The 23,104-nt window shown below is 58.7% G+C and overlaps 2 protein-coding genes across 6 annotated transcripts; both read left to right on the top strand.

Annotated features, from left to right (window-relative positions):
* The first annotated feature begins 3 nt into the window (after positions 1-3).
* On the top strand, positions 4-8,911 carry TUBB3 (tubulin beta 3 class III). The gene is made up of 4 exons (XM_004600479.3): positions 4-148; positions 6,140-6,248; positions 6,818-6,928; positions 7,540-8,911. The coding sequence occupies exons 1-4, from the start codon at positions 92-94 to the stop codon at positions 8,613-8,615; spliced, it is 1,353 nt and encodes a 450-aa protein (XP_004600536.1). The 5' UTR covers positions 4-91; the 3' UTR covers positions 8,616-8,911.
* Positions 8,912-12,411: 3,500 nt separating this feature from the next.
* Positions 12,412-22,284, top strand: DEF8 (differentially expressed in FDCP 8 homolog). Of its 5 annotated transcripts, none has more exons than XM_055146090.1 (12): positions 12,412-12,433; positions 14,627-14,778; positions 15,148-15,245; positions 15,733-15,942; positions 16,247-16,388; positions 17,281-17,445; positions 18,069-18,196; positions 18,286-18,399; positions 18,751-18,831; positions 19,438-19,578; positions 19,691-19,800; positions 20,937-22,284. In XM_055146090.1, the coding sequence occupies exons 2-12, from the start codon at positions 14,655-14,657 to the stop codon at positions 21,037-21,039; spliced, it is 1,416 nt and encodes a 471-aa protein (XP_055002065.1). In that variant the 5' UTR covers positions 12,412-12,433; positions 14,627-14,654; the 3' UTR covers positions 21,040-22,284. The 5 variants fall into 5 exon arrangements, 3 of the variants coding, with proteins under 3 accessions (XP_055002065.1, XP_055002064.1, XP_004600531.1); XM_055146089.1 differs by lacking the exon at positions 12,412-12,433 and adding an exon at positions 12,877-12,949; XR_008631281.1 differs by lacking the exon at positions 12,412-12,433 and having other exon boundaries at positions 20,937-21,961; positions 22,014-22,284.
* The last annotated feature ends 820 nt before the right edge of the window (positions 22,285-23,104 follow it).

The raw sequence follows: 23,104 nt of genomic DNA, 5'->3' as shown, positions 1-23,104 counted from the left end.
CGGGCGGCGCGCGCTTATAAGGCGGCGGGGGCGGCGGCGCTGCAGCAGCCCGGCCGCTCGCGCGTCCCGCAGCACCCGTGCATCGTCCAGCATGAGGGAGATCGTGCACATCCAGGCCGGCCAGTGCGGCAACCAGATCGGGGCCAAGGTGAGGGGCGGGAGGGGCGGCGGGCGCCCCGGGTGGGCGCAAGCGCTGGGCGTGGCCCCGCCTCGGCTGCGGCCCTGGGTGGGACTGGTGGGGTCGAGAGCTCCCCAGTGACCGGAGCGACCCCAAGGACTCCGGCCACCCTGGGGTCGCCCGGCCCCACCCTGTTCCTTTGTTAGGGGAGTACTGGGCCCCGACTCGGGGTGACCTTGGCCCGTGACTCGACGGTCCCTGCGCGCACCGACCGGCTTCGCGGCCGCGCCCCCCACCCCGGTCTGCCGGGCCCGCTTCTGGACGCGGAAGGCTGCCCGGCTCCAGCCCGTGGGCACCGCCCTGCTCCGTGAATCCACCCCCCAGACGCGGGACCCCGGCGGGACAGGGGTCCCCGCGCGCACCAGCAGCAGTGGCACGTCCCGGGCTCCGGCCCAAGGTCACGCTGCGGGACGCCCAGCCCGGGGCGCCGCGCGCGGGGCCCGGCAGGGGTGGGGCCGCCGGGGCGCGGGGGGCACAATGCGGGGTCCGCGGTCTTGTCAGCACCACGGCCAGGGACCTGGCGCGGGGTGGCTCCCGGGGGGCGGGGGAGGCAGGCGGGAGGCCGTCGCCAAGGAAACCGGCAAGAACAAAAAGCTAATTACGCTGGGCTGGGGCTGGGGCGGCCACGTGGCTGACGTGGAAATTGCAAGTTGGGCTCGGCGGACCCGCCCCTGGGAGGCGAGGCGGGTGCCGGGCGGGGCGGGGCGGGGCGGGCCGGGCCCCCGCGGGCCTGGTGCCGCCGGGCCGGGGCCGCTGCCCTTCTACCTTCGGGTTGACCCGCCTGGATCTACTGGTTTAGTTTGTTCACGTAGGTTTGACGTCTGCGCCTTTGAACAGTTGCAGTTGCAGAGACGTGAATTTGGGTTTTTTTCCCTTTCCACCTCCGTAGTCGGGGCTTGGGGGGTCCCGCGGGGACACCGAGCCGGTGCTCCAGGGGGCGGGCCGGGCCTTGGGAATTGGCCGAGAACAGGACCCTGACAATGGCCAGCGGGCTCCCGTGCCGCGAGGTGGGCATCGCCCGACCCCCAAGGACGAGACGAGCGCCTCGCGGAGGCAGGAGCTCAGGTGCAGATTCGGCACAGGGGTGGGGACCCACGGAGCCCCCCTCCCCCGCGCTGCGGAGACCCACTCACCCCCTGAAAGGCAGGACTGAGGCCTGCGCCTTTGTCTGCGCCTCCTGGGGCTGGGCGGGGCTGGGGGCGGGCCCGGCGCTGGCAGCCAATAGCAAGAGGAGTTTTCTGGAACCCTCGGTGAACCAGAGGGTCGAGAGCCTGACAGGGTAGCCCGGCCGGCGAGGGAAGCCCAGCGCCCACTTCTCCCAGCCGCGCTGCACCCGCCAGCCAGCACCACCGGAGCGCGCCCAGGGACGGATCAGCACCGTGGACAGCGCCCGGCCTCCTCTGACCTCCGTCGGATCTTTCTCTTAATGATCATCCTATTTGTTCTTTATTTGTCTTACAAGATTGTAACTGCTATTTAATTATCAAACTACTTTATTTTTAATTATTATAGTTTAGGGAAGATGTTTACTATTAGCGTTCACTTCTGTGTTTTCAATGTACATCTGCTGCCTCGCCACCACCAGATGCAGCTACCATGTACTAGATGTTAAGAAATACCTTTTGCAAGTAAGATATATATAATTTTAAAGTATAATTTATGGGGCCGGAGAGACAGTACAGCGGGTAAGGTGCTTGCACTCGGTGGTCAATCTGAATGGAACCCTGCCGAGCAGTGACCCCTGAGCACTCCTCTATGTGGACCCCAAACTTTTAATTATTAATTTTAGTTACAAAAGCAAGTGTTAGTATATTCTCTCTCTCTGGAAACAGTGGACAGTTGTAGATAAGAGTGGGTCTCCATCTGGCCGCCTCCTCCAATGGGCACTTGGTTTCCTCTCCTAGACTCTCTGTTCAGTGCACACTCAACTCTGGGAAGATGGAGGGTCATGTGGAGGATTTCCTTTTTACTACGGATTCTTCCGTGATTGACGTGAGACTCACATGAGGAACCACCTGCCACTGTATGCCATTGTATACAATTGATTTTAGGCCACACCCAATGGCAGTACTTAGGGCTTATTCCTGGTCTCTGCTCAGGGGTCACTCCTGGCAGGGCTTAGGTGACCATATAGGATGCTGGGGATCAAACCTGGGTCAGTCATGTGTGAGACAATTGCCCTACCAACTATACTATCTTCCCAACCCTGTATATTGATTCTTTTTTTTAAACAAAACCCTTTTTTATTGAATCACAGTGAGACACACAGTTACAAGGTACAAGGCTGTTTATGATGAGGTTTTAGTCATAATGCTCCAACACCCATCACTTCACCAGTGTACAATTCCCATCACCAATGTCCCCAATTTCCCTCCCACCCTACCCCATCCCTACCACCTGCTTCTGTACAGGCACTTCTCTCTCTCTCTCTCTCTCTCTCTCTCTCTCTCTCCCTTTCCCCCCACCCTTTTATATTGATTCTTAAACCGCCTTTCATTTGACTTGCTATCAGTGAACACATTTACACATTTCAATCCTTCCAAGTAAGGATTGGACTTCACCTTTCACTCGGTGAAGTCAACACTGCCAAGTGCTTTGTGGTGGCCTGCTGCACCTATCACTGTGACCCTCCAGTCCAGCTCACAGGGCAGAATCTCAGGCTTGATTGTTGGTGCGCTGGATGGCACTGGACCCCATGCCCCTGTCCATGTGTGCAGTCTCTCTTTGGCCTTATTTCCTCAAAGTCGAGCTTCTGTTTTAGGAGTTGGGGTGTCCCTGAAGCCAGAGGTTTGGGGTGGCCAGCACAGGGGGACCCATGATCCCCATGCTTGGACAGCAGTGGCACAGGGACCCAGAACTGAGAAGGAACTATACTCGTAGGCCCTGATGCACCTTGACACTGCTGTGTTACGTGTGCAAGTGGATGTGTGATGAGTGTGAGTGAAATGTGTGTGAGTGTGTGTGAGAGTGTGAATATGAGTGGAAGTGTGGATGTACGTGAGAGCATGTGAGTGTGAATGTAGGTGAGAGTGGTGTGTGAGTGGATGTGTGATTGTGTGTGTGAGTGGGTGTGAGAGCATGTGAGTGTGAGAATATGTGAGTGTGTGACTGTGAGAGTTTGAGTGTGAGTGTATGTGAGTGTATATGAGAGTTTGAATGTGAGTGTATGTGAGAGTGGTGTGTGAGTGTGTGAATGTGAGTGTAAGTGAGTTTGAGTGTGTGTGTATGTGAGAGTGTGGTGTATGAGTGTACATATGTGAGAATGAATGTATGTGAGTATATATGAGTGTGTGGGTGGATGTGAGTGTGAGTGGATGTGTGTAAATGTATGTGAGAGTGTATATGAGTGTGAGTGGATGTGTGTAAATGTATGTGTGAGAGTGTATGAGTGTGAGTGGATGTGAGTGTGAGTGGATGTGTGTAAATGTATGTGAGAGTGTATATGAGTGTGAGTGGATGTGAGTGTGAGTGGATGTGTGTGAATGTATGTGAGTGTGAGTGTATATGAGTGTGTGAGTGGATTTGTGAATATATGAACACGTGGTGTGTGGTGGATGAGTATGTGTGCGAGTGGTGAATGCAGTGTGTGAATGAGTGTGTGTGGTATATATGTGTGTAAGTGAACTAGTGAATGTGTGTGTATGGTTTGTGGTCTGTAGTGTGTATGTATGGTATGTGTATGAGTGTGTGATGTGTTTATGTGTGAGTGTATGGTCTGTGTAGTATGTGGATATGTGTATTATGTTTATGTATGTGTGACGTGTGGTTTGTGTGACATGTGTGTGGCATATGTATGAATATATGTGTGTGTTCTAGTTTCAGAATTTACAACACAATGAAATATAAGAAAATGTAGTAATGAAAAAAGTGCATAACAGGCAGAAAGAACAACTTCACCCTTACCAAGAGACACCATCATCAGTCTCTGGTGGACTATAGTTTATAATGATGACCCTGTTCGGGCTTTATAGCTTTTATTTATTTATTTTTTGTGAAATAAACAGATTTTATTTAGAGGGTTTTTTTGAGGGAAGGAGGAAGGGATAAATAGAAGAGAGAATAGTAAGAGTTACGCACTCAAGAGAGAACGAGGGCTCCTCCAAGGGTGGAGAGAGCTCTACACACATCCTAGCACTAGACACGAAAGCATGAAAGAACACATCTCAAGAGGGGAGATGCGGGCAACACATGTGCTCAGGCACCGCATGTGCTCGGTCACGTGGGCGCAAGCAGCACATGGGCTCAGGCAGCATATGCGCCCAGGCTTCTCAGCTTTAACAAAATAACTTTGTCACTTTTATTTACTGTTGCTATTTTGGTTTACTTTGGGGGCCACATGCTATGGTGCTCAGGGGCTACTCCTAACTCTGTTCTTGGGGATTGCCCTGGTAGTGCTTCAAGGACCATGAGGTTCTGGGAACACACCCCAGGGCTCCTCCATGCAAGGCATCCTTGTAGCCCATTGAACCCTGTCTCCCCGAATTATTTAAAGCCCACCTTTTCTTTCCTTTAGGAGGTTAACATGACTCCCAGGGCGCCCAGCCCAGCTACTAGCTGTAGCTAAGCATTCTGTTGGAGCAGGACCGTGAGGGTCAGCAGTGGACACCTGTCCCCCACAAGTGCTCCAGTCTCTGACCGTCTCCCTAGCCCCATGCAAGCTGTTTTCTAATTGATTTTTTCTCTCTTTTTCTCTCTCTCACTTTCTCTCTCTCTCTCTCTCTCTCTCTCTCTCTCTCTCTCTCTCTCTCTCTCTCTCTCTCTCTCTCTCTCGCACTCAGCAGTGCTCAGAGCTGACTCCTGGCTCTGAACTCATGAATCATTCTTGGTGGCTTGAGAACCTTACGGGGTGCGGGGCTGGAGCGATAGCACAACGGGTAGGGCATTTGCCTTGCATGCGGCCGACCCGGGTTCGATTCCCAGCATCCCATATGGTCCCCTGAGCACGGCCGGGGTAATTCCTGAGTGCAGTGCCAGGAGTGACCCCTGAGCATCGCTGGATGTGACCCAAAAAGCTAAAAGAACCTTACAGGGTGCCGGGGATCTAACCCGGGTCCACTTTGTGCAAAGCCAGAGCCCTCCCACTGTACTGCCTTTCCAGCCCTCTAAATGGTTTTTTACCCAGCAGTCAGCCGGCATGTCGTTTGCATGTTCAGAGTTGCTTACATTTCTCACACCCTGAACTTCTCTGAGTCAGCCCATGCCTAAGGAGCAGGGGTGAAGCACAGCGTGAGGGCACATCCTCCCACCAGCATGGACCCCTGCTCCGAGCTGCCTGGAGGGCTGCTGGGCTTGCAGCTTTCCCTGCACTGAGTGATTCTGTACACTCTGCCCCATGTCTCACTCGCTGCATTTGCATAGACCCCTGTTTCAGGACTGGACAGAGTGGCACCAGGCAGAGTCCTGGGAACCTTCCCAAGGTCCCATACCTGGGGAGGGGGCTCCCCTCTGCCTTGCGCCTGCCTGCCGAGGGCAAGGCCAGGGAACCTCTATCCACTCACACCCCGTGATTCCCTGTGGCTACAGGATGACCTGCTGGAGCTCTGGACTCACAGAGGGTCACTCGTCCTGGAACCTCAGTCTCTGCATCTGGACAGATGGTGAAAACCACTGGGGCATGTAGAGAGGGGAGTGTCCCAGGTCCCTTGTCTGGGGGCCCAGCACTCACAGCTGAACAAGCCCAGGATGCCCTGGGCCCCAGAGAGTTCATCTGCTTGCTTACTGCTGCACTTTTACGGCAGTTTGGGGTCTTTTCCAATGACAATCAAAGGGGCTGATGCGGGCCTGCAGTTCGTGCCTCTGATTTAAGAAAAACCCTTTTTATTGCAGTGGAAGCCATACCCAGCCCTGCTCTGCACCCAGCCACAACTGCAGACCAAACTCTGGCTGTATATCCAGGGCTACAGGGCCTGGGGTGGGGTCCTGGTTGCCTACTGAGCTCTCCTTCTCCCCCTCCCCCCACAGTTCTGGGAGGTCATCAGCGATGAGCACGGCATAGACCCCAGCGGCAATTACGTGGGGGACTCGGATCTGCAGCTGGAGCGCATCAGTGTCTACTACAACGAGGCCTCTTGTGAGCCCCATGACCCATGCAGGGCGGGAGGCCCGGGAGGGGAGATGGAGCGCTCCACCAGAGCCAGAGAGCAGGAGGCAGGGATCTTAGCTGGGCAGGGTTGGGAGTTGGGGTCAGTAGGGTGGATTGGAGGGCTCAGGCAGAGTAACTGCAGCATAGGAAAATGCTGTCTAAACTGTGTTAGTGATGGGGCCAGAGCGATAGCACAGTGGGGGAGCATTTGCCTTGCATGCAGCTGGCCTGAGTTCAATCCCTGGCACCCCACTTGGTCCCCCAAGCCCGCCAGCCATGAGCACTGAGTGCAGAGCCAGAAGTAAGCTCTGAGCACTACTGACTGGCCCCAAAACAATTATATTAATAGTTAAACAAGCTGATGAAGTGCTGACCTGCCCACATGGATGTGGGGTCGTGCTGGCTGCCCAGGGCCCCCTTACAGGGGACTGAAGATGGAGAGACAGACTCACCTCCAGTTCAGGCCCCAGCTACCAGGCCCTGCCTTGAGGCTGACAGGCCAGGAGCAGGAGGAGGCCTGACCCTGGGCCACTCACACTCCCACCTTCTCCCCTCAGCTCACAAGTATGTACCTCGGGCCATCCTAGTGGATCTGGAACCTGGGACCATGGACAGTGTCCGGTCTGGGGCATTTGGGCACCTCTTCAGGCCTGACAACTTCATCTTTGGTGAGTTTCCCCTGTCCCATGCTTAGGGGTGGTTCAGTGTAGGCAAACCCCAAGAAATGAAAGAGCACTCCTCCTCTGTGCAGAGAGTGTTTCCTGGTTCACAGCTGGCAATGGAGGCCCCCAGAGAGATGTGCCACTCAGAACTACACATCTGTGCAAGCAAATGGCACAGAGCAGAGAATCAGGAGCACTGTCCCTGGAGCAGAGGAGCAGAGAGCACTCAGCCTTGCTCCCATGCTGTGCCCATGACCACGAGCTGGCCTATACCTAGGACTGGGTGACAGGGCGCTTGACGCTCCCCACTCCTGCCCCCAGCCTTCACGCACTGACAGGTCTGTTAGTGGTTAGCATCCAGCACCGGCAGCCAGAGGGCATGTGTGCTCTGGCAGAGGGATGGGCCAGTCCAGGTCCCCTGGTTGTCACTTTTACCCAAAACACTGAACAGTGGGTCCCAGCAGCAGAGACCCAATACTGTGTGGCCAGGGAGCAGCAGGAAGCTGTGTTCCATGGAGCGACCCACTTTGTGGGAAGGAAAGGTTTCCTTAAGTGCCACATGGGGAGAGATGTTCAGGCAACGGCCCACTCATGGCCCCTTCCTGTCCCCATCACAGGTCAGAGTGGAGCAGGCAACAACTGGGCCAAGGGTCACTACACGGAGGGCGCAGAGCTGGTGGACTCGGTCCTGGATGTGGTACGGAAGGAGTGTGAGAATTGCGACTGTCTGCAGGGCTTCCAGCTCACCCACTCCCTGGGTGGGGGCACCGGCTCGGGCATGGGCACCCTGCTCATCAGCAAGGTCCGCGAGGAGTACCCTGACCGCATCATGAACACCTTCAGCGTGGTGCCCTCGCCCAAGGTGTCGGACACAGTGGTGGAGCCCTACAACGCCACCCTGTCCATCCACCAGCTGGTGGAGAACACAGACGAGACCTACTGCATCGACAATGAGGCGCTATATGACATCTGCTTCCGTACCCTCAAGCTGGCCACGCCCACGTATGGAGACCTCAACCACCTGGTGTCGGCCACCATGAGTGGGGTGACCACTTCCCTGCGCTTTCCTGGCCAGCTCAATGCTGACCTGCGCAAGCTGGCCGTGAACATGGTGCCCTTCCCACGGCTGCACTTCTTCATGCCCGGCTTTGCCCCACTCACAGCCCGGGGCAGCCAGCAGTACCGCGCCCTGACCGTGCCCGAGCTCACCCAGCAGATGTTTGATGCCAAGAACATGATGGCCGCCTGCGACCCACGCCACGGCCGCTACCTGACAGTGGCCACTGTTTTCCGCGGCCGCATGTCCATGAAGGAGGTGGACGAGCAGATGTTGGCTATCCAGAGCAAGAACAGCAGCTACTTCGTGGAGTGGATCCCCAACAATGTGAAGGTGGCCGTGTGCGACATCCCGCCCCGTGGCCTGAAGATGTCCTCCACCTTCATCGGCAACAGCACAGCCATCCAGGAGCTGTTCAAGCGCATCTCCGAGCAGTTCACGGCCATGTTCCGCCGCAAGGCCTTCCTGCACTGGTACACGGGCGAGGGCATGGATGAGATGGAGTTCACCGAGGCCGAGAGCAACATGAATGACCTGGTGTCCGAGTACCAGCAGTACCAGGACGCCACGGCTGAGGAGGAGGGCGAGATGTATGAAGATGACGAGGAAGAGTCAGAGGCACAGGGCCCTAAGTGAGGCTGCTGAGGGGCGTGGCCAGGTGGTCTCTAGGGTCCTACAGCCAGTGATGTCCCCGCCTGGCCCTCAGCCCACTCACCCCACAAGTTGTGGGCCCCCAAGTTTGCATTCAGTGCCCACAGTGCTCGCTGAGTACACCTGGTTTCCCCATGGAGCACCCCCCCTTCTTTTCGTGTTGCTTGTCTGTCTGCTTCACTGTGGGCACCAGGCCTGATGTTTTATGGCATTTTTTTTTTTTACTGGTTTATGTTTCTATTGGGGAGGGATACTTAATAAACTTACTGCTGTCAAATGCCTCTGCTTGCTGGGTATTTCTTTTTGTTTCGAGGAGTTGGTCCAGGGTTGAGGAGGGGATGACGGAGAGCCGAGGCAGAGGGTGAGCCTGAGGCAGCGACAGTGGGAGCAGAGGAGTGCGTGGTGAGGCCTTCCCCGGACCCGGTTGAGTTCCATAGCTCTTGGGAGTGCTGTAGCCCTGCTCATCTGAGGCCCCTCTGGGTGGGGGCCCTTGGGCACTTTTGAAGTAAGTGTGGGTGGCTGAAGAGGGAGCACGGGGGCAATGTGCTTGCTTTGCTTGAGGCACACCTGTTTTCAATCCCCAGCATCGCATGGGGAGTTGAAATGATTCCTGGGGCTGGAGCGATAGCACAGCAGCTGGGGTGTTTGCCTTGCACGCAACCGACCTGGGTTCGATTCTCAGCATCCAATATGGTCCCCTGAGCATCACCAGGAGTAATTCCTGAGTGCAGAGCTGGGAGTAACCCCTGTGCATCGCCAGGTGTGACCCAAAAAACGAAAAAACAAAACAAAACAAACCCTAAGTACCTCCAGGTGTGAGCCAAACCCAGCCCTCTAATTAGAAGTGCAGTTGCCAGCTCAACAAAGCCCAGTATGTGAGCACTTAACACTGTACTGCCGGACCAGCCAACAGTCGGAACAGGGAACAGGTCAGGAGGGAAGATGAGGATTAAAGAGACAATACAAGTGTTGAGAGGGCTGAGTTCTTTTTTCTTTTTTTTGCCTTTTGGGTCACTCCTGGCGACGCACAGGGGTTACTCCTGTCTTATGCACTCAGGAATTACTCCTGGCAATGCTCAGGGGACCATATGGGATGCTGGGATTCGAACCCGGGCCGGCCTCGTGCAAGGCAAACACCCTACCTGCTGTGCTATCACTCCAGCCCCCCAGAGAGAGGGCTGAGTTCTGATGGAACCGCAGCATTGATCTTTATTTCAGGCAGCATTTTATACATCTCTATCAGGAACTTGGCAGGTAAAATAATCGTTCATAGTTATTCATGATTATTACAAAGAGCACATACTCTTGATTATAACAAAGGTGAGGAACATAGTATAGTGAGAAACAACTTACTCCTAAATCAATATGCAGAAAAACAGTATTATTATTTCTGTGATTTCCCATAATTGCAGTAGGTGTAATTTCTGTAGAATCAAAGTACATCTATTTCTTATTAACATGCTTGCAGACCTTGAGTAGTGAACTATTAGCTTCTCTACAGGCTTAGTTTGACGACACAATGGCCACTCCACTTATTTGGGGTGGTGGGACAGAGAGCTGTGCCCAGGATTCTTGGCCCTCATATAAGGCAGCTCCCAGGGCTATGTCCATATTAGGACCCTGCACAGGCAGGCAGCTCCCCACATCGTACAGTAACAACAAAGGGGCAAGAAGGGGGAAAGTGGAGATACTGCCAGCAGGACAAGTCCTTGCACACCTCAGCAGCCTGGAGACAACAGTTACCTCATGGGATGAGACTGCCCAGGCTTCCCCATAACCGTCTGGGTGTTCGGGTGTTCCCTGCCCCCTGCCGTGAGCCCTTGCTGGCCCTACTCTTAATAGCAAGCTCAAAAGTAGACAAGGTACAGTGTGGGCAATCATAGTCCCCCTCCCCCTCCCGCCGCTGACAGAAAAATCCTCCAGAGTGTTCCCCCCAAATCCTCCCCGAGGGGTCGTGAGACCCCAGTTCTGGCCTGAGCAGAACTACTGCACTCTGCTTGGAGACGGCCACCGTTCTGGTGGGGCTGTTCTGGCTTGGGGTGCTGCCTGTGACCAGTCCCTCTACTACCCCTCAGAGCCACCCCAAGTCCAGCCTGAACTGCCAGTTGAGGCTGCAGGGGCCTCAGGTGTGGTGAGGGAGCCCTTCCTAGCCCTCTCCCCTCCTCTCCAGTAGCACTGTAGCACTGTCGTCCCATTGTTCATCAATTTGCTTGAGCGGGCACCAGTAACATCTCCATTGTGAGACTACTGTTTTTGGCATATCAAATATGCCATGGGTAGCTTGCCAGGCTCTGCTGTGTGGGCGGGATACTCTGGGAAGCTTGCCAGGCTCTCCGAGAGGGACGGAGGAATTGAACCCGGGTCAGCCACAAACAAGGCATACGCCCTACCCACTGTGCTATCACTCTGCCCTTCTCTCCAGTATATATGGGTTTTTGGGTCACACCTGGCAGTACTCAGGGGACATACTGGGTCAGGAGGATGAACCTAGGCCAGCCACATGCACACACGCTCCCCATGGTGCTATCACTCCAGCCCAAGAGGGGCTGTATTTTGTGTTTCTCTTTGTTGCTGCAGTGATGAGGGATGCACAGTGCTTGCTGGGTGGTGGGGGAAGACTTAGCTCCTTTCCCTCCCACTTCCCTCTTCTCCCCACAGTGTCGCCTGTGAACAGAGGAGCCAAGTGGGAATTCCACACACTCACAAGCCCCCTAGAGGGTTGGTAGTGCTCCCACACATGGAATCTGAGCAGCACCCTGTCTTGGGGCCCAGATTCGGTCAGCAGCAGCAGGACCCCTCCAGCTAGTAAGGGTCTACATGCTCTCTGTGAATCTGGTCAGTCTGCATGGAACAAGCTGTGGATGGCAGGGCCTGGGGCAGGGGTGAAGATGAGGATTCTGATCGATGGGTGTGAAACTTTGGTGATGAACAAGATGAGTAAGTGGCAGAGAAAGTGCTGTAGAGAACTGGAATGAGGGCAGAGATCTGTTAGAGGGTACAGCCCATGTAAGTGTTTACACTACAACAAAATAAAAATGTTAAAAATTGGAACTGTCCTCCACTCAGATGCTTCAGTGGAGAAGCTGATGTCATCAAATGTGGCAAGGACTGAAGGGACCCTATGGTCACACCAGCGGGGACATGATGGGCACCTTCACCTTCGGGAAAAGCTTCACTGGATTCTCAGACGGCTGGACAGGTACACTGTCCACAGCAGCCTCTCTACTCCTAAGTGTGTCTGCTCAGCTGCCTCTGCCAGGGCCTGGGGCTCACTGGTGACAGTAAGTGTTGTAGGACAGTGTAAAAGTGGTCGTGAGTCATTCTAAAGGAGAAGAAGAGCCAACTACACAAATCTTTTTTTTTCTTAAAAGGGCTGTAGGAATACTACAATGGAAAGGGTGCTTGCCTTGCACGTGGCAGAGGCAGGTTGGACCTCTGGCCTCCCATGTGGTCCCCCTGGGACACCAGGAGTGATTCCTGAGGGCAGAGCCAGGAGTGACCCTGAGCATCACCAGGTGTGAGTCCAAAGTTAGAATGAATGAAAATAAAAAATAAGAAGAGCTTGAACTGCACGAGGAGTATGAGAACGCGGTCTATCTTCTCGGAGGTGGCCGGGGTTGTCAGGTCTGGGAGGGAAGTGGCGAGAGTGGGACAAGCACCTCAGAGGGCTCGTCCAGCGTCAGGGCAGGCCCTTCTCCAGGCCAGGCCCCTTCGTCGCTGCCTGCACAGGCCCTTGTCCAGCCCAGCAGGAGAAAAGTGAGGAGACGCCAAGGGGACGCGGGGGATGCGGAGGGCCCGGAAGGGTGAGTCGCGGGGTGGGGCCGGGTGTAGTGGGCGGGAGGCGCAGAAAGGCGCGAGAAGCGGGCCGGGGCGCGGGGAGGGGAGGGGCGCGGGGATCGGGGGTCGGGCGGGGGGAGGGGAGGGGCGCGGGGATCGGGGATCGGGCGGGGGGAGCGGAGGGGCGCGGGGATCGGGGATCGGGCGGGGGGAGGGGAGGGACGCGGGGATCGGGGATCGGGCGGGGAGGGGAGGGGCGCGGGGATCGGGGATCGGGCGGGGAGAGCGGAGGGGCGCGGGGATCGGGATCGGGCGGGGGGAGCGGAGGGGCGCGCGGGTCGAGAGCGGGGAGGGCGGGGAGGGGACGGGGCGCGGAGGGGCGCGGCAGGCGGGCGCCCCGCGTGCCATGGGCCTCCGGGCCGCAGGCGGCAGCAGCGGGCCGGGGCGGGTAGGGGCGGGTAGGGGCGGGCCGGGCCGGGCCGGGGCGGGGCGCGGCGGGGGCTGTGACCCGGCGGCGGCGGCGGCGGCGGCGGCGGCGGCAGGTGAGGGGGTCCCGGGAGTCCCGAGGCGCAGGGGCGCGGGGCGGGGGTCGGGCTGGGGCGCGGGCCCCGCGGGGCCGGGAGCGCGCTCGGGGCCCTGGGGGTCCCGGGGCCCGCGCTTCCCGGTGCTGTGTCACGGCCGCGCCGCCGTTTCCCGGGCCCAGTCCGCGGTCCGGACGGGCCGTCTGGGCGGCACCGCCTGCGGGACGCGGCTCGCGGGCCCAGCGCCGGCGGGGTCGGTCGGGACGCGGAGGCCCCCGGGGAGGCGGGGCGGGGCCTGGCGGGTTCCGGAGCCCCTCGGCGGCCCCGAGCGGGTGGGCGCGGCCGCCCCCCCCCCACGCCCCGCCGCGGGAACGCCCAACCCGGCCCCCACCCGGCCTGCAGCCTTCCCGGGCCCCTCGGGCTCCAGTGCCCTTCGGAGGGGGAACCCGCTGTCTGACGCTCGCGGGTTGTGTCGGTCCCTCCCGACTGCCGGGGGCTCTCGCCTCTGTCCCCCTCGCTCGTGCCAGGCGGGAGCTCTGGGTGCCCGGCTCCCTGGGACTGCGCACTGGGCACCCTCTCCCGGTGCCAGCACTGTCCCCAGGGGCAGGTGTGCAGACCTCGCAGCTTCCGCGGCGCGCACTACCTGTGCCCCAGGAGTGTCTCCTGCACTCCAGGCCCCGGGGTCGTGCTGGTCTTCACGTGATGGTGAAGTGGGCACACCGCCACCCCCTCAGGCCCGGGCATTCTCACAGGCAGGTGAACCAGTCACTCAGCTCAGCACCAGGAGAGCCAGAATATTTCAGGACTGACTGGTTCATGGGCGTGGGGGTGGGGCAGCCCGGCCCAGAGCTGCCTGAGGCTCCCCTCCCTGGTTCTGATCCAGAGGTACTGGTCCTAACCAGCATCCCCACCCAGGTCTACACTGCAGGGTGAGTCCCAGAGGCGAGGCTGTTGCTGCATTAGGTGCCCCCCACCCCCCACCCCAGGTTCCCTAGGGGCAGGGAATACCTTTTGCAGCAGTGGATTTGGAGACTTCTGCTGGCTGGGGATGGAACCCAGAGCCCCCACCCCACCCCGCACACCCTAGCCACAGCTCTGTATCCAGGTGGCTTGTAGCTGGGAGTGCAGCCGGGCTAGGAAAGGGTAGGGACCTGGGATACGCCCCGTCCGTCCACAGCTGCTCCTCCACTGTAGAGCCACACTGAGCCAGAGACCATTGGTGCCAGGTGGTGAAGTAGGTGGCCCCTGTCTGTGCCTGGTTGCTGTGGCGTGGGCCCACGGGATGCCGGCATAGGCGACGTCTGTGGGAAACAGACCCTGAGGGACACGCCCGACAGCTGGGCCAGGCACATAAGGTCTGCGTCCCAGACTGTCCAGCTCGATACAGTGCAGACTGGCCTTTAGGGACCGGAGGTTGGGGGAGCAGCCCGCCGGGCCAGGAGGGCAGGCCCACCCTGGGAGCTGTCTTCCGGGCTGATGGTGAGGGCCAGCTGGAGTGTCCTGAAGGTGGCGTGGACGCAGGAGGGGTGTCTGTTGGGAGAGGCCCAGGAGGAAGCCAGACTGCCTGGCTGGGTGTTGTCTGCTGGGCCGAGACCGCCCTCAGCTTCGGTGCCTGAGGGGCTGAGCTGGTTCTGGGAGGCCAGAGGCGGGGTTCCTCCTCGGGAAGCTAAACAGGCGCGGCATCCCCCGACACTCCAGGGACAGAGCGGCCCGCAGGTGGGATGCTATGGAATATGACGAGAAGCTTGCCCGCTTCCGGCAGGCCCACCTCAACCCCTTCAACAAGAAGCTGGGCCTAAGGCACCATGAGCCAGACGCGGGTGAGGACAGACCAGACAGCCCTGGTGAAGGTGGGTGCTGGGTACCCGGTGTGGACGCCCCCACTCCCTGTGCTGCCAGGAGCCCTCCCTCCGGACCCCTTGAGATCGGGCTGGGAAGTACCCTGGCTACGGCCGAGCTCCTCTGAGGGTTCTGTCCAGGAGCGCCAAAGGACAGCGCCCAGAGGGTGTTGAACAACGAGTGGGGGTGGGGTGGGCACCCCACAGGGCTCAGGACCCCACCCAGGCTGCCCGGCCCTGGGTTCAGTCTCTGCATGAAGAAGTGGTTCGTCCAGGACAGGGTTGGCCAGCTGGCTCAGAGGCCCAGACCCTGCCTTTCCTCTGTTGCCCCCCACCCCGCACCACCGAGGGCTGACCCAGCCTCCTTCCCTGCACCCCCAGAGGCCCCGCCTGAGCTGCCCGCTGGGGAACTGGAGTTTCGCTGCTCAGAGCGAGTGATGGACCTGGGGTTGGCCGAAGATCATTTCTCTCGTCCTGTGGTAAGGTTGGGGGCAACAGGGGTAGCTGTTTCCCGCTTCCTCCCTCAGGTGGTCTCTGTTCACCTTCACCAAGCTGCCTGGATCCCAGATCTGAGGCTGTGACCCACCCGTCTTCCTGAACCCTCTTTGCAGGCTGGCAGAGTGGGGCTGCTGTTGGAGGCCCCCAGCCCCATACCTAGGCTGCTGACTCATGTGCCACTGTGGGGGTCACTCAGCTTCTTGTGGGGGTGGTGTTGGGGGCCCTGCCCACCTCTGTCCACCCTGTGGACTTGTAGGTCGGGGTTAGGGTGTCTGCCTCGTGTATGGCTGGCCTGACGGGGCCTAGGGGGTGCTGGGAGGGCAGGCCTCTGCACAGGGAGGCTGGTGCCCTGACGCCCCTTCCTTCCCTCCCCGCCAGAGCAGTGATTGGGCTTCTGCAGGCCCCCAGAAGGAACTGGCAGTGGGCTGAGAGCCTGCGGCCTCCCCTGACCCTCTTGTTCTGGGCCAGGCTGTCTGTGAGGGCCATGGCGGGAGCACTGCGACTCTCACCCACCCTCCTCCCTGCAAGGGTCTGTTCCTGGCCTCGGACGTGCAGCAGCTGCGCCAGGCCATCGAGGACTGCAAGCAGGTGATCCTGGACCTTCCTGAGCACTCCGAGAAGCAGAAGGACGCTGTCGTCAGGCTCATCCACCTGCGGCTGAAACTGCAGGAGCTGAAGGTGCAGAAGCAGCGGTGGGAGGTGGAGGCTGGGGAGTCTCTGGCTCCTGCCTGCATCCTCCAGGCTTGGCTTTGTCTTCTGGGCCAGCAGGGGAGGGTGGTCACCCCTGCCACATGCAGACAGCTACAGGGTGGGCTGGACCTCACCACTCAGTGGTTCCTTACTGCCATAAGCCACAGGGTCACCTGGGAGACGCGTGCAGTCTGCCACGGTGGGATCTGAGGAGCAAGGCACTCCCTGTGATAGGGGTGGGCTGTGACTGCACTCCCTGTGATGGGGTGGGCCGTGACTGCTTCTCCCCCAGGACCCCAATGAGGACGAGCCCAACCTCCGAGTCCTTCTGGAGCACCGATTCTACAAAGAGAAGAGCAAGAGTGTGAAGCAGACGTGTGACAAGTGCAACACCATCATATGGGGGCTCATTCAGACGTGGTACACCTGCACAGGTGGGTGAGACTTGCCCCGGCCCCCTGCTGGCGCCGCTCAGGAGAATTCTCTGCTGAGGGCTAGGTGGACCCTGTCTGCTGTTTATGCATCAGGGGCAGTATAGCCTAGTGTTTGGGCTGCTGGTAACTAACCACGCATGGCAATTTAAGTTTAAATCTACTTGAAATATTTGACTCAGTCCTGAGTTGGGAACTCAGAGCAGAGAGAACCTTCCCCCTCTACTGTAAATGTGCTGCTCCAGATGAGAAATCAGTGGACAAAAGTGAAGAAGAGCAGAGCCTTTGTCGGGGAATGGGTGTGAGTTTGGGAGGGATGGAAAGGTTCGTGAGACATTTAAGCAGAAATTGGAGCTCAGGAGGGCGGGGGTCTCTGGGAGGGTATTCCTGTGGGGGAGCTGTCAGTGTCAGGGTCCCCTCGAGGAGCACCATGTCTGGCGCTGGGCTCGGGGCTCCCTGAGCTTTCCTTGCTGTGCACTGAGCCCAGAGAGATGCTGGCAGGACTCCAGCCGGCTGGTGAGGAGTGAATGCTCTGACGGGGGGAAATATGGGGCCAAGGCCTGCGCTCACTGAGGGATCAGAATCAGGTGCAAGGGTCCTCAGGCTGTGCCTCGGCAGCTGGCATGGCTGGAGTCCAAGGTCAGGCTGTGCATACTGAGTCTGGGAGGAGCCAGGGCCCCTCAGAACAAGGCGTCCCTTGGTGTCCCTGTGGCCTGCAGGTCAGCCCTGGCCTTGGAGCCTTGAATTGGTGCTGCGTGGCAGGGGAAGGCTGCGGGGGCTCTTGTGGTGGGGGCAAGGGGTCCTCCACGGCTTGGGGACCGGTAGGGGAGCTGTGGCTGAGGGTGGGTCAGAGCCCTCCCTGCCTCTAAGGGCTCCGTGTCGGCTCCTGATGTAGGGTGCTACTACCGATGTCACAGCAAGTGCTTGAACCTCATCTCCAAGCCCTGCGTCCGCGCCAAAGTCAGCCACCAGGCCGAGTACGAGCTGAGCATCTGCCCTGAGACAGGGCTGGACAGCCAGGATTACCGCTGTGCTGAGTGCCGGGCACCCATCTCTCTGCGTGAGTCAGGGCAGAACAGGAGAGAGGCAGGCCGGCAAGCAGCTCACCCCTGGGGCTCGGCCTCCCTCCCTGGTGCCCACAGCACTGTCCCTGCCCCCGTGCTGCCAGTCCTCATGCAGGCCACCTGACACCCGAGTTAAGGGGGCCAGAAGGCACACAGACATTTGGTGTCCCTTCCTGAGATCTCCCCGGGGGCCCTCTACGGTCCCATTCACTGATGAGAAAGTCGAGGGCAGGGTCTGTCCACCCCAGAGGTCGACTGCTCCGAGAAGCAGTGGGGCGCTCTAGCCCAGACAAGGGACCATCTATATGACAGGTGTCTGCAGCCACTGTGTGCTGAGAACATTTTAATTATTTTGGGGGTCTGGGGCTTTTTCCGGGGTGGGGGCTAAGCCATACCCAGCAGTGCTCAGGGCTTCTTACTTTGACTCAGTACTCGGGGGTCACTTCTGGAGATGCTTGGATGACCACCTGGGATACCAGGGATGGAACCTGGGCCAGGTTCTGGCGGCTCTTAGGGGCTGATCCCCGCCAAAGTTTGGGGGACACTGGTGCTGGGGATCGAGCCCTGGGTGCAGGCCTGGGTGTGCCGTGCCCTCAGCCTCCACTCTGCACCTGCACAGGCGGAGTGCCCAGCGAGGCGCGGCAGTGTGACTACACCGGCCAGTACTACTGCAGCCACTGCCACTGGAACGACCTGGCCGTCATCCCCGCCCGGGTGGTGCATAACTGGGACTTTGAGCCCCGCAAGGTGAGCAGCCGGGCTTTGGGGGAGGGTGCAGAGGCAGGCCTGGCAGGGGTCTTGGTCCGAGTGTGAAGAGGGGACGTGCCTCTCCCCAGGTGTCCCGCTGCAGCATGCGCTACCTGGCGCTGATGGTGTCACGGCCGGTGCTCCGACTCCGGGAGATCAACCCTCTGCTGTTCAACTACGTGGAGCAGCTGGTGGAGATCCGGGTGGGTGGGGCAGGGTATGGGCCTGGGGGGACAGTGGGGTGTGGGATGAGTGTGGTGGCTTCTGCCGGGCTGTGATAGAGGGACGGAGCATGGATGGGCCTCAGAGGTTTGCCCTGCCTGGTTCTATATGTTAATGGGAGCACTGACATTGGGCAGTTCCTGTCCTCTCTGGTCCACAGGAAACATGACATTCCCTTACAAAGCAAGCAGTGGGCTGTCCCCTCAGCGGGGCACTCAGGCCCATCTCTGCCCCACCCTGGTGCAGCCCTGTGCTCCTGAAGCACCAGTGTTACCTCTATGGTAAGTCACGCTGCCGACCAAACCTGAGTTCCCCTGCCCTGCTGTCCACAGAAGCTGCGCCAGGACATCCTGCTCATGAAGCCGTACTTCCTCACGTGCAGGGAGGCCATGGACGCACGGCTGCTGCTGCAGGTCAGTGGTGGACGCGGGCCCTGAGAGTACTCGCTGGTGGTGCCCGGTAGTGCCGCGTCCACACAAAGGGCACCCTCTGCATTCATCAGTGTGGGAGGTTGAGGGAAGTGGGTCCTCCCCTCAGTCTGGAGGGACAGCTATAGCTGCCCGGGCCAGAATCGCCACAGAATAGCCTTCAAGAATCACCCGTTGGTCCAAGAAATCGTACAGGGGGAGGGTGTTTGCGTTGCATGTGGCCAACCTGGGTTTGATTCCTGAGAGCAGAGCCAGGAGTAAGCCCTGAGTACCACTGGGTGTGGCCCAAACATAAACAAATGAAAAATCACCTGTTTATTGAGTGGACGGGAGTCCAGAGTGCCTGTTGAATCTGGGGGGCGGGAGGTGGGCAGATCAAGTGTCGTCCTCAGTGCAGTGGTGTTGAGGGGCAGGGCAAAGCGTGCAGGGGCGTGGGGGGGTGGGCCTGAGCAAGGCCAGTGTGGGTGCAGTGTGTGACCCCAGAGCAAAAGGCAGCAGTGTGCCCGCAGGGGCTGCTCCCTGACAGCTGTTGGCCTGGCCAGGATAACTGTGGGTGGACAGTGAAAGGGCCTCCCCCTGCTGGCACTGCAGCTCCAGGACCGGCAGCACTTTGTGGAGAACGACGAGATGTACTCCATTCAGGACCTGCTGGACGCACACACTGGCCGCCTGGGCTGCTCGCTCACAGAGACCCACACGCTCTTTGCCAAGCACATCAAGCTGGACTGTGAGGTGGGGAGCCGTGTTCCCAGCCTGTGGCCAGGGACACATGAGCAATTCTTCCTGTTGGTCAGCCTCGGTGCCCCTGGGAGCAGGTGCTTACTGCCCTCCCTGTCGTCCTCAGCGGTGCCAGGCCAAAGGCTTCGTGTGTGAGCTTTGCAGAGAGGGGGACGTGCTGTTCCCCTTCGACAGCCACACATCCGTGTGCACAGAGTGCTCTGCTGTTTTCCACAGGTCAGCCCGGGAGGGGGCTGTGGGGAGGGCGGTGGGGCAGGAAGAATGGGGCTAGGAAGGAGGGGGCGGGAGGGAGCAGAAGATGGAGGGGGAATTATGGGGGAGGTTGGGGAGAGGGGAAAAGCAGGGGACAGCAGGAGGATGGGGCAGGGAGGGGGGAGGGAATGGGGACGGAGGGAGGAGCTTGGGGGAGGGAGGAGGGAGGGAGTCTGGTGACCTGGCAGTGTGCACAGCCCTCTTGTCCCCCTCCCAAGTTGCAGCTGGGGGCTGCTCCCTCAGGGCTACCACAACCTAGTTCCCGGAAATAGAATCTTGGTTGGTTTGATTTTCAAGCATCTAGAGGCCAGAGTGTCTAAGTGCTTAGGGTTAAACTTCTGTCTTCATATCCTGAGGACTTAGGGAAAATTGGAAAATATAGTATACACAAATTGGAAGAAAGCCTTTTGTTCTGGCCTTTGGGCCATACCCCACAATGCTCTGGGCTGACTCCTGCTGGGACTCAGAACCCTGTGGGGTGCCAGGGGTTGGCCCTGGATGAGCTGCATGCAGAGCAAGCACTGTACTTGCGGTACTGTCGGTCCGGTCTGATCCAGACCTTCCCTGAGCAGTGGCTGGGACAGGCATGGGTGTGGCAGCCCTCAGCATCTCACACAGCTCGGCCAGTCCTCTCCTGTGCCTGCAGCTCTGTCCACTCATGGCAGGCTAAGACCATCCCAAAGCCTGGCCACAGAGCATGAGGGGGGCTCCTGCTCTCTGACAGGTGTGAGACTGCTGCTCCCTTTTTTTTTTTTCTTTTTGGGTTATACCTGGTGATGCTCAGGGGTCACTCTTCTTGGCTCTGCACAAAGGAATTACTCCTGGCCGTGCTCAGGAGACCATATGGGGTGCTGGGAATCGAACCCCGGTCTGCCACGTGCAAGGCAAACGCCCTACCCGCTGCGGTATGGCTCCAGCCCCTGCTGCTCCCTTTTCAAAATCAAACCAGCCCGTGCACCCCACAGTGATACAGAATCACATGTAAAGCCCTGAGCAAAGCTGTCCTGGCATGTGGTAGGGTGGGGACGGGTCTTGCAGGGGTCCCCGGCCTGGCAACGAGGCTCTTTTGGGAGAAGCTCACTCTGTTTCCCTGAACACAGGGACTGCTACTATGACAACTCCACCACGTGCCCTAAGTGCGCCCGGATCACGCTGCGGAAGCAGTCACTCTTCCAGGAGACGTGCCCAGAGGTGGATGCCTAGAACCACCCTCCCAGGCCCGTACGGCACCTGCTCCATCGTCATTGCCAAAGCCAAGGTGTTCCCGGCTCTCTGGAGAGAGACCCCATTCTCTAGTGCCAGGAGTGGGGTAGTCTGGGCGCTCCTGGGACTCAGGCTGTACGGAGTGCCTGCTGTGACAGAGGGGAATGGGGCGGGCTTCACATCTCATGAGGACACTGCACGGCCTTGGCATCCCCAGGGTGACTCTGCATGCCGGCCACTAGGACTCCCGGGACCTGTGTCTGGGTGAGGAATATGGGTTCTCCCTGGGGGCCGCCATCATCCTGGCTGTGTCTCTGGGAACCTGTGGCTCTCTCCAGGGCCCAGCCAGAGGGTAGGTTCCAGGAGGCTGGCATGGACCCATTATTTCCAGGGACCAGTACTGTCCCCAGAAGCTGCATCCTGCTGGCCCAGCACTGCGAGGGCTCCAGGCCCCAGGTCAGGTGCTGCAAATGTTTTCAAGAGAGCACATCACATCCCGGGCAGGAAACCTGGGGACTGAGAAGTGAGGGTCCTGCACTCTGACTGGAAAGGGGGCTCAGGATGGAGTCTGTGACCCATCGCCCTTCCAGACATCTCAGGACCCACATGTGGTCTCCTGCCTCCCAGCAGCTCTTCTCGTCTGCACCATGCTCGGCCTCCTTGCAGGTGGTCAGCACACAGTCCACACACAGGTGGGCGTCGGGATGCGGCTGCTGCAGACACAGGTCTGAGCACAGCCCAGGGCCAAGGTCAGGTCAGCCTCATGACAGTGTTGCCAGGAAAACCACTCGCGTGGCTTCAGACCACCCTTCAGGCCATCCATCCTGACCTGTGGCAACGGGACAATGCGCAGCAGATGTGTGTGTGTGTGTGTGTGTGTGTGTGTGTGTGTGGTCCATTCAACAATGCGCAGCAGGTGTGTGTGTGTGTGTGTGTGTGTGTGTGTGTGTGGTCCATTCAACAATGCGCAGCAGGTGTGTGTGTGTGTGTGTGTGTGTGTGTGTGTGCGCGCGCGCGCGTGTGTGTGAGGTCCATTCAACAGATGGTCCTACCTGCTTCCCAACCTGCCCCTACCTCTTCCCCCAACCTGTCCCACCACCCCATCTGAGACAGTCCTCAGTCACACGCAGGCTCAGAGCTGACAGTACAGCAGCAAGAAGCGTCTCGGCCAGCCCCTCACCAAGCATTGGGGCATCTGCTCTGATGCCTATCAGCACTGTACCCATTAAATACCTATACTCTGGACTGTGTGTGTGGTGAGTCTGGAGGCTCGGGAAGCTCACAGCACCCCTTCCACGAGGGTGGAATGGAACCTGGTGTGAAGCCAAGTAGGTGCTTTTTAGTTCCATGGGGGTGACAAGGGCAGCGCTTAGAAGGGTGAGGAGGAGGGTTTAGGGCACCAGGGCCAGGTCCACTTTTCTCCAGGGGGCTTTGCAGTGCTGGGCACTGAATGGAGGGCTTTGTCTGTGCCAAGCACACTACCACTTGAGCAACCTTCCTGACCACCTTTCTGATGGGTAGGGGCCTGCAGTCTCCTTCCTCATAGGGGCTTAGGAAGTAGTGTACAGAGCCTGCCACAAGAAGCAACTCTGCACCGAGGTTTCCTTCCACTGTTCTTATGGCAGAAGGACAATCTCAAGAACCCAAGGTCAGTGACAAAATCGGGCTGATCCTGCAAATCCAGCTCCAGATTCTGGGAGCATTTTATGCTCAGCACCTGACCCCTCACTGCAACTCCAGGTCACCCCATCACCCTTGGACTTCAAGAGAACTGTGCCTCCTCTCCAAACCACATCAGACAAAGCTGCAGCTGTCTGTAGACCCTGAGGGGTCTCGGACACCAGGCGCCTCTGTCCCTGAGGCTGCCTCATAGGTTCTCTGTGCATCTCTGACTGGCTAAAGGTGGCCAGTTGTGGGCACAGTGCTAGCAGACTAGACTTCACCTCCAACTAAAGCTCACTGCACCTGGGACATTAAACAGAAGGTACAAGCATTGTACCCCTGATCATGTCAGGGTCTATTGCAAACTATTCATTTATCCATCCCCTGGTCTCCTAAGTATCAG

The sequence above is a fragment of the Sorex araneus genome, chromosome 8, assembly GCF_027595985.1.
Source record: "Sorex araneus isolate mSorAra2 chromosome 8, mSorAra2.pri, whole genome shotgun sequence".
NCBI classification, from domain to species: Eukaryota; Metazoa; Chordata; class Mammalia; order Eulipotyphla; family Soricidae; genus Sorex; species Sorex araneus.
Note: the sequence above shows the minus strand (reverse complement) of the source record. Positions and strands in the feature narration are given on the sequence as shown.

Coding starts and splice junctions, on each gene's coding strand:
- TUBB3 (XM_004600479.3), top strand. CDS start 92: ATGAGGGAGATCGTGCACATCCAGGCCGGCCAGTGCGGCAACCAGATC. Junction 149..6,139: donor GCAACCAGATCGGGGCCAAG/GTGAGGGGCGGG, acceptor CTCCCCCCACAG/TTCTGGGAGGTCATCAGCGA. Junction 6,929..7,539: donor GCCTGACAACTTCATCTTTG/GTGAGTTTCCCC, acceptor TCCCCATCACAG/GTCAGAGTGGAGCAGGCAAC.
- DEF8 (XM_055146090.1), top strand. CDS start 14,655: ATGGAATATGACGAGAAGCTTGCCCGCTTCCGGCAGGCCCACCTCAAC. Junction 14,779..15,147: donor ACCAGACAGCCCTGGTGAAG/GTGGGTGCTGGG, acceptor CTGCACCCCCAG/AGGCCCCGCCTGAGCTGCCC. Junction 18,400..18,750: donor AGCAGCTGGTGGAGATCCGG/GTGGGTGGGGCA, acceptor TGCTGTCCACAG/AAGCTGCGCCAGGACATCCT.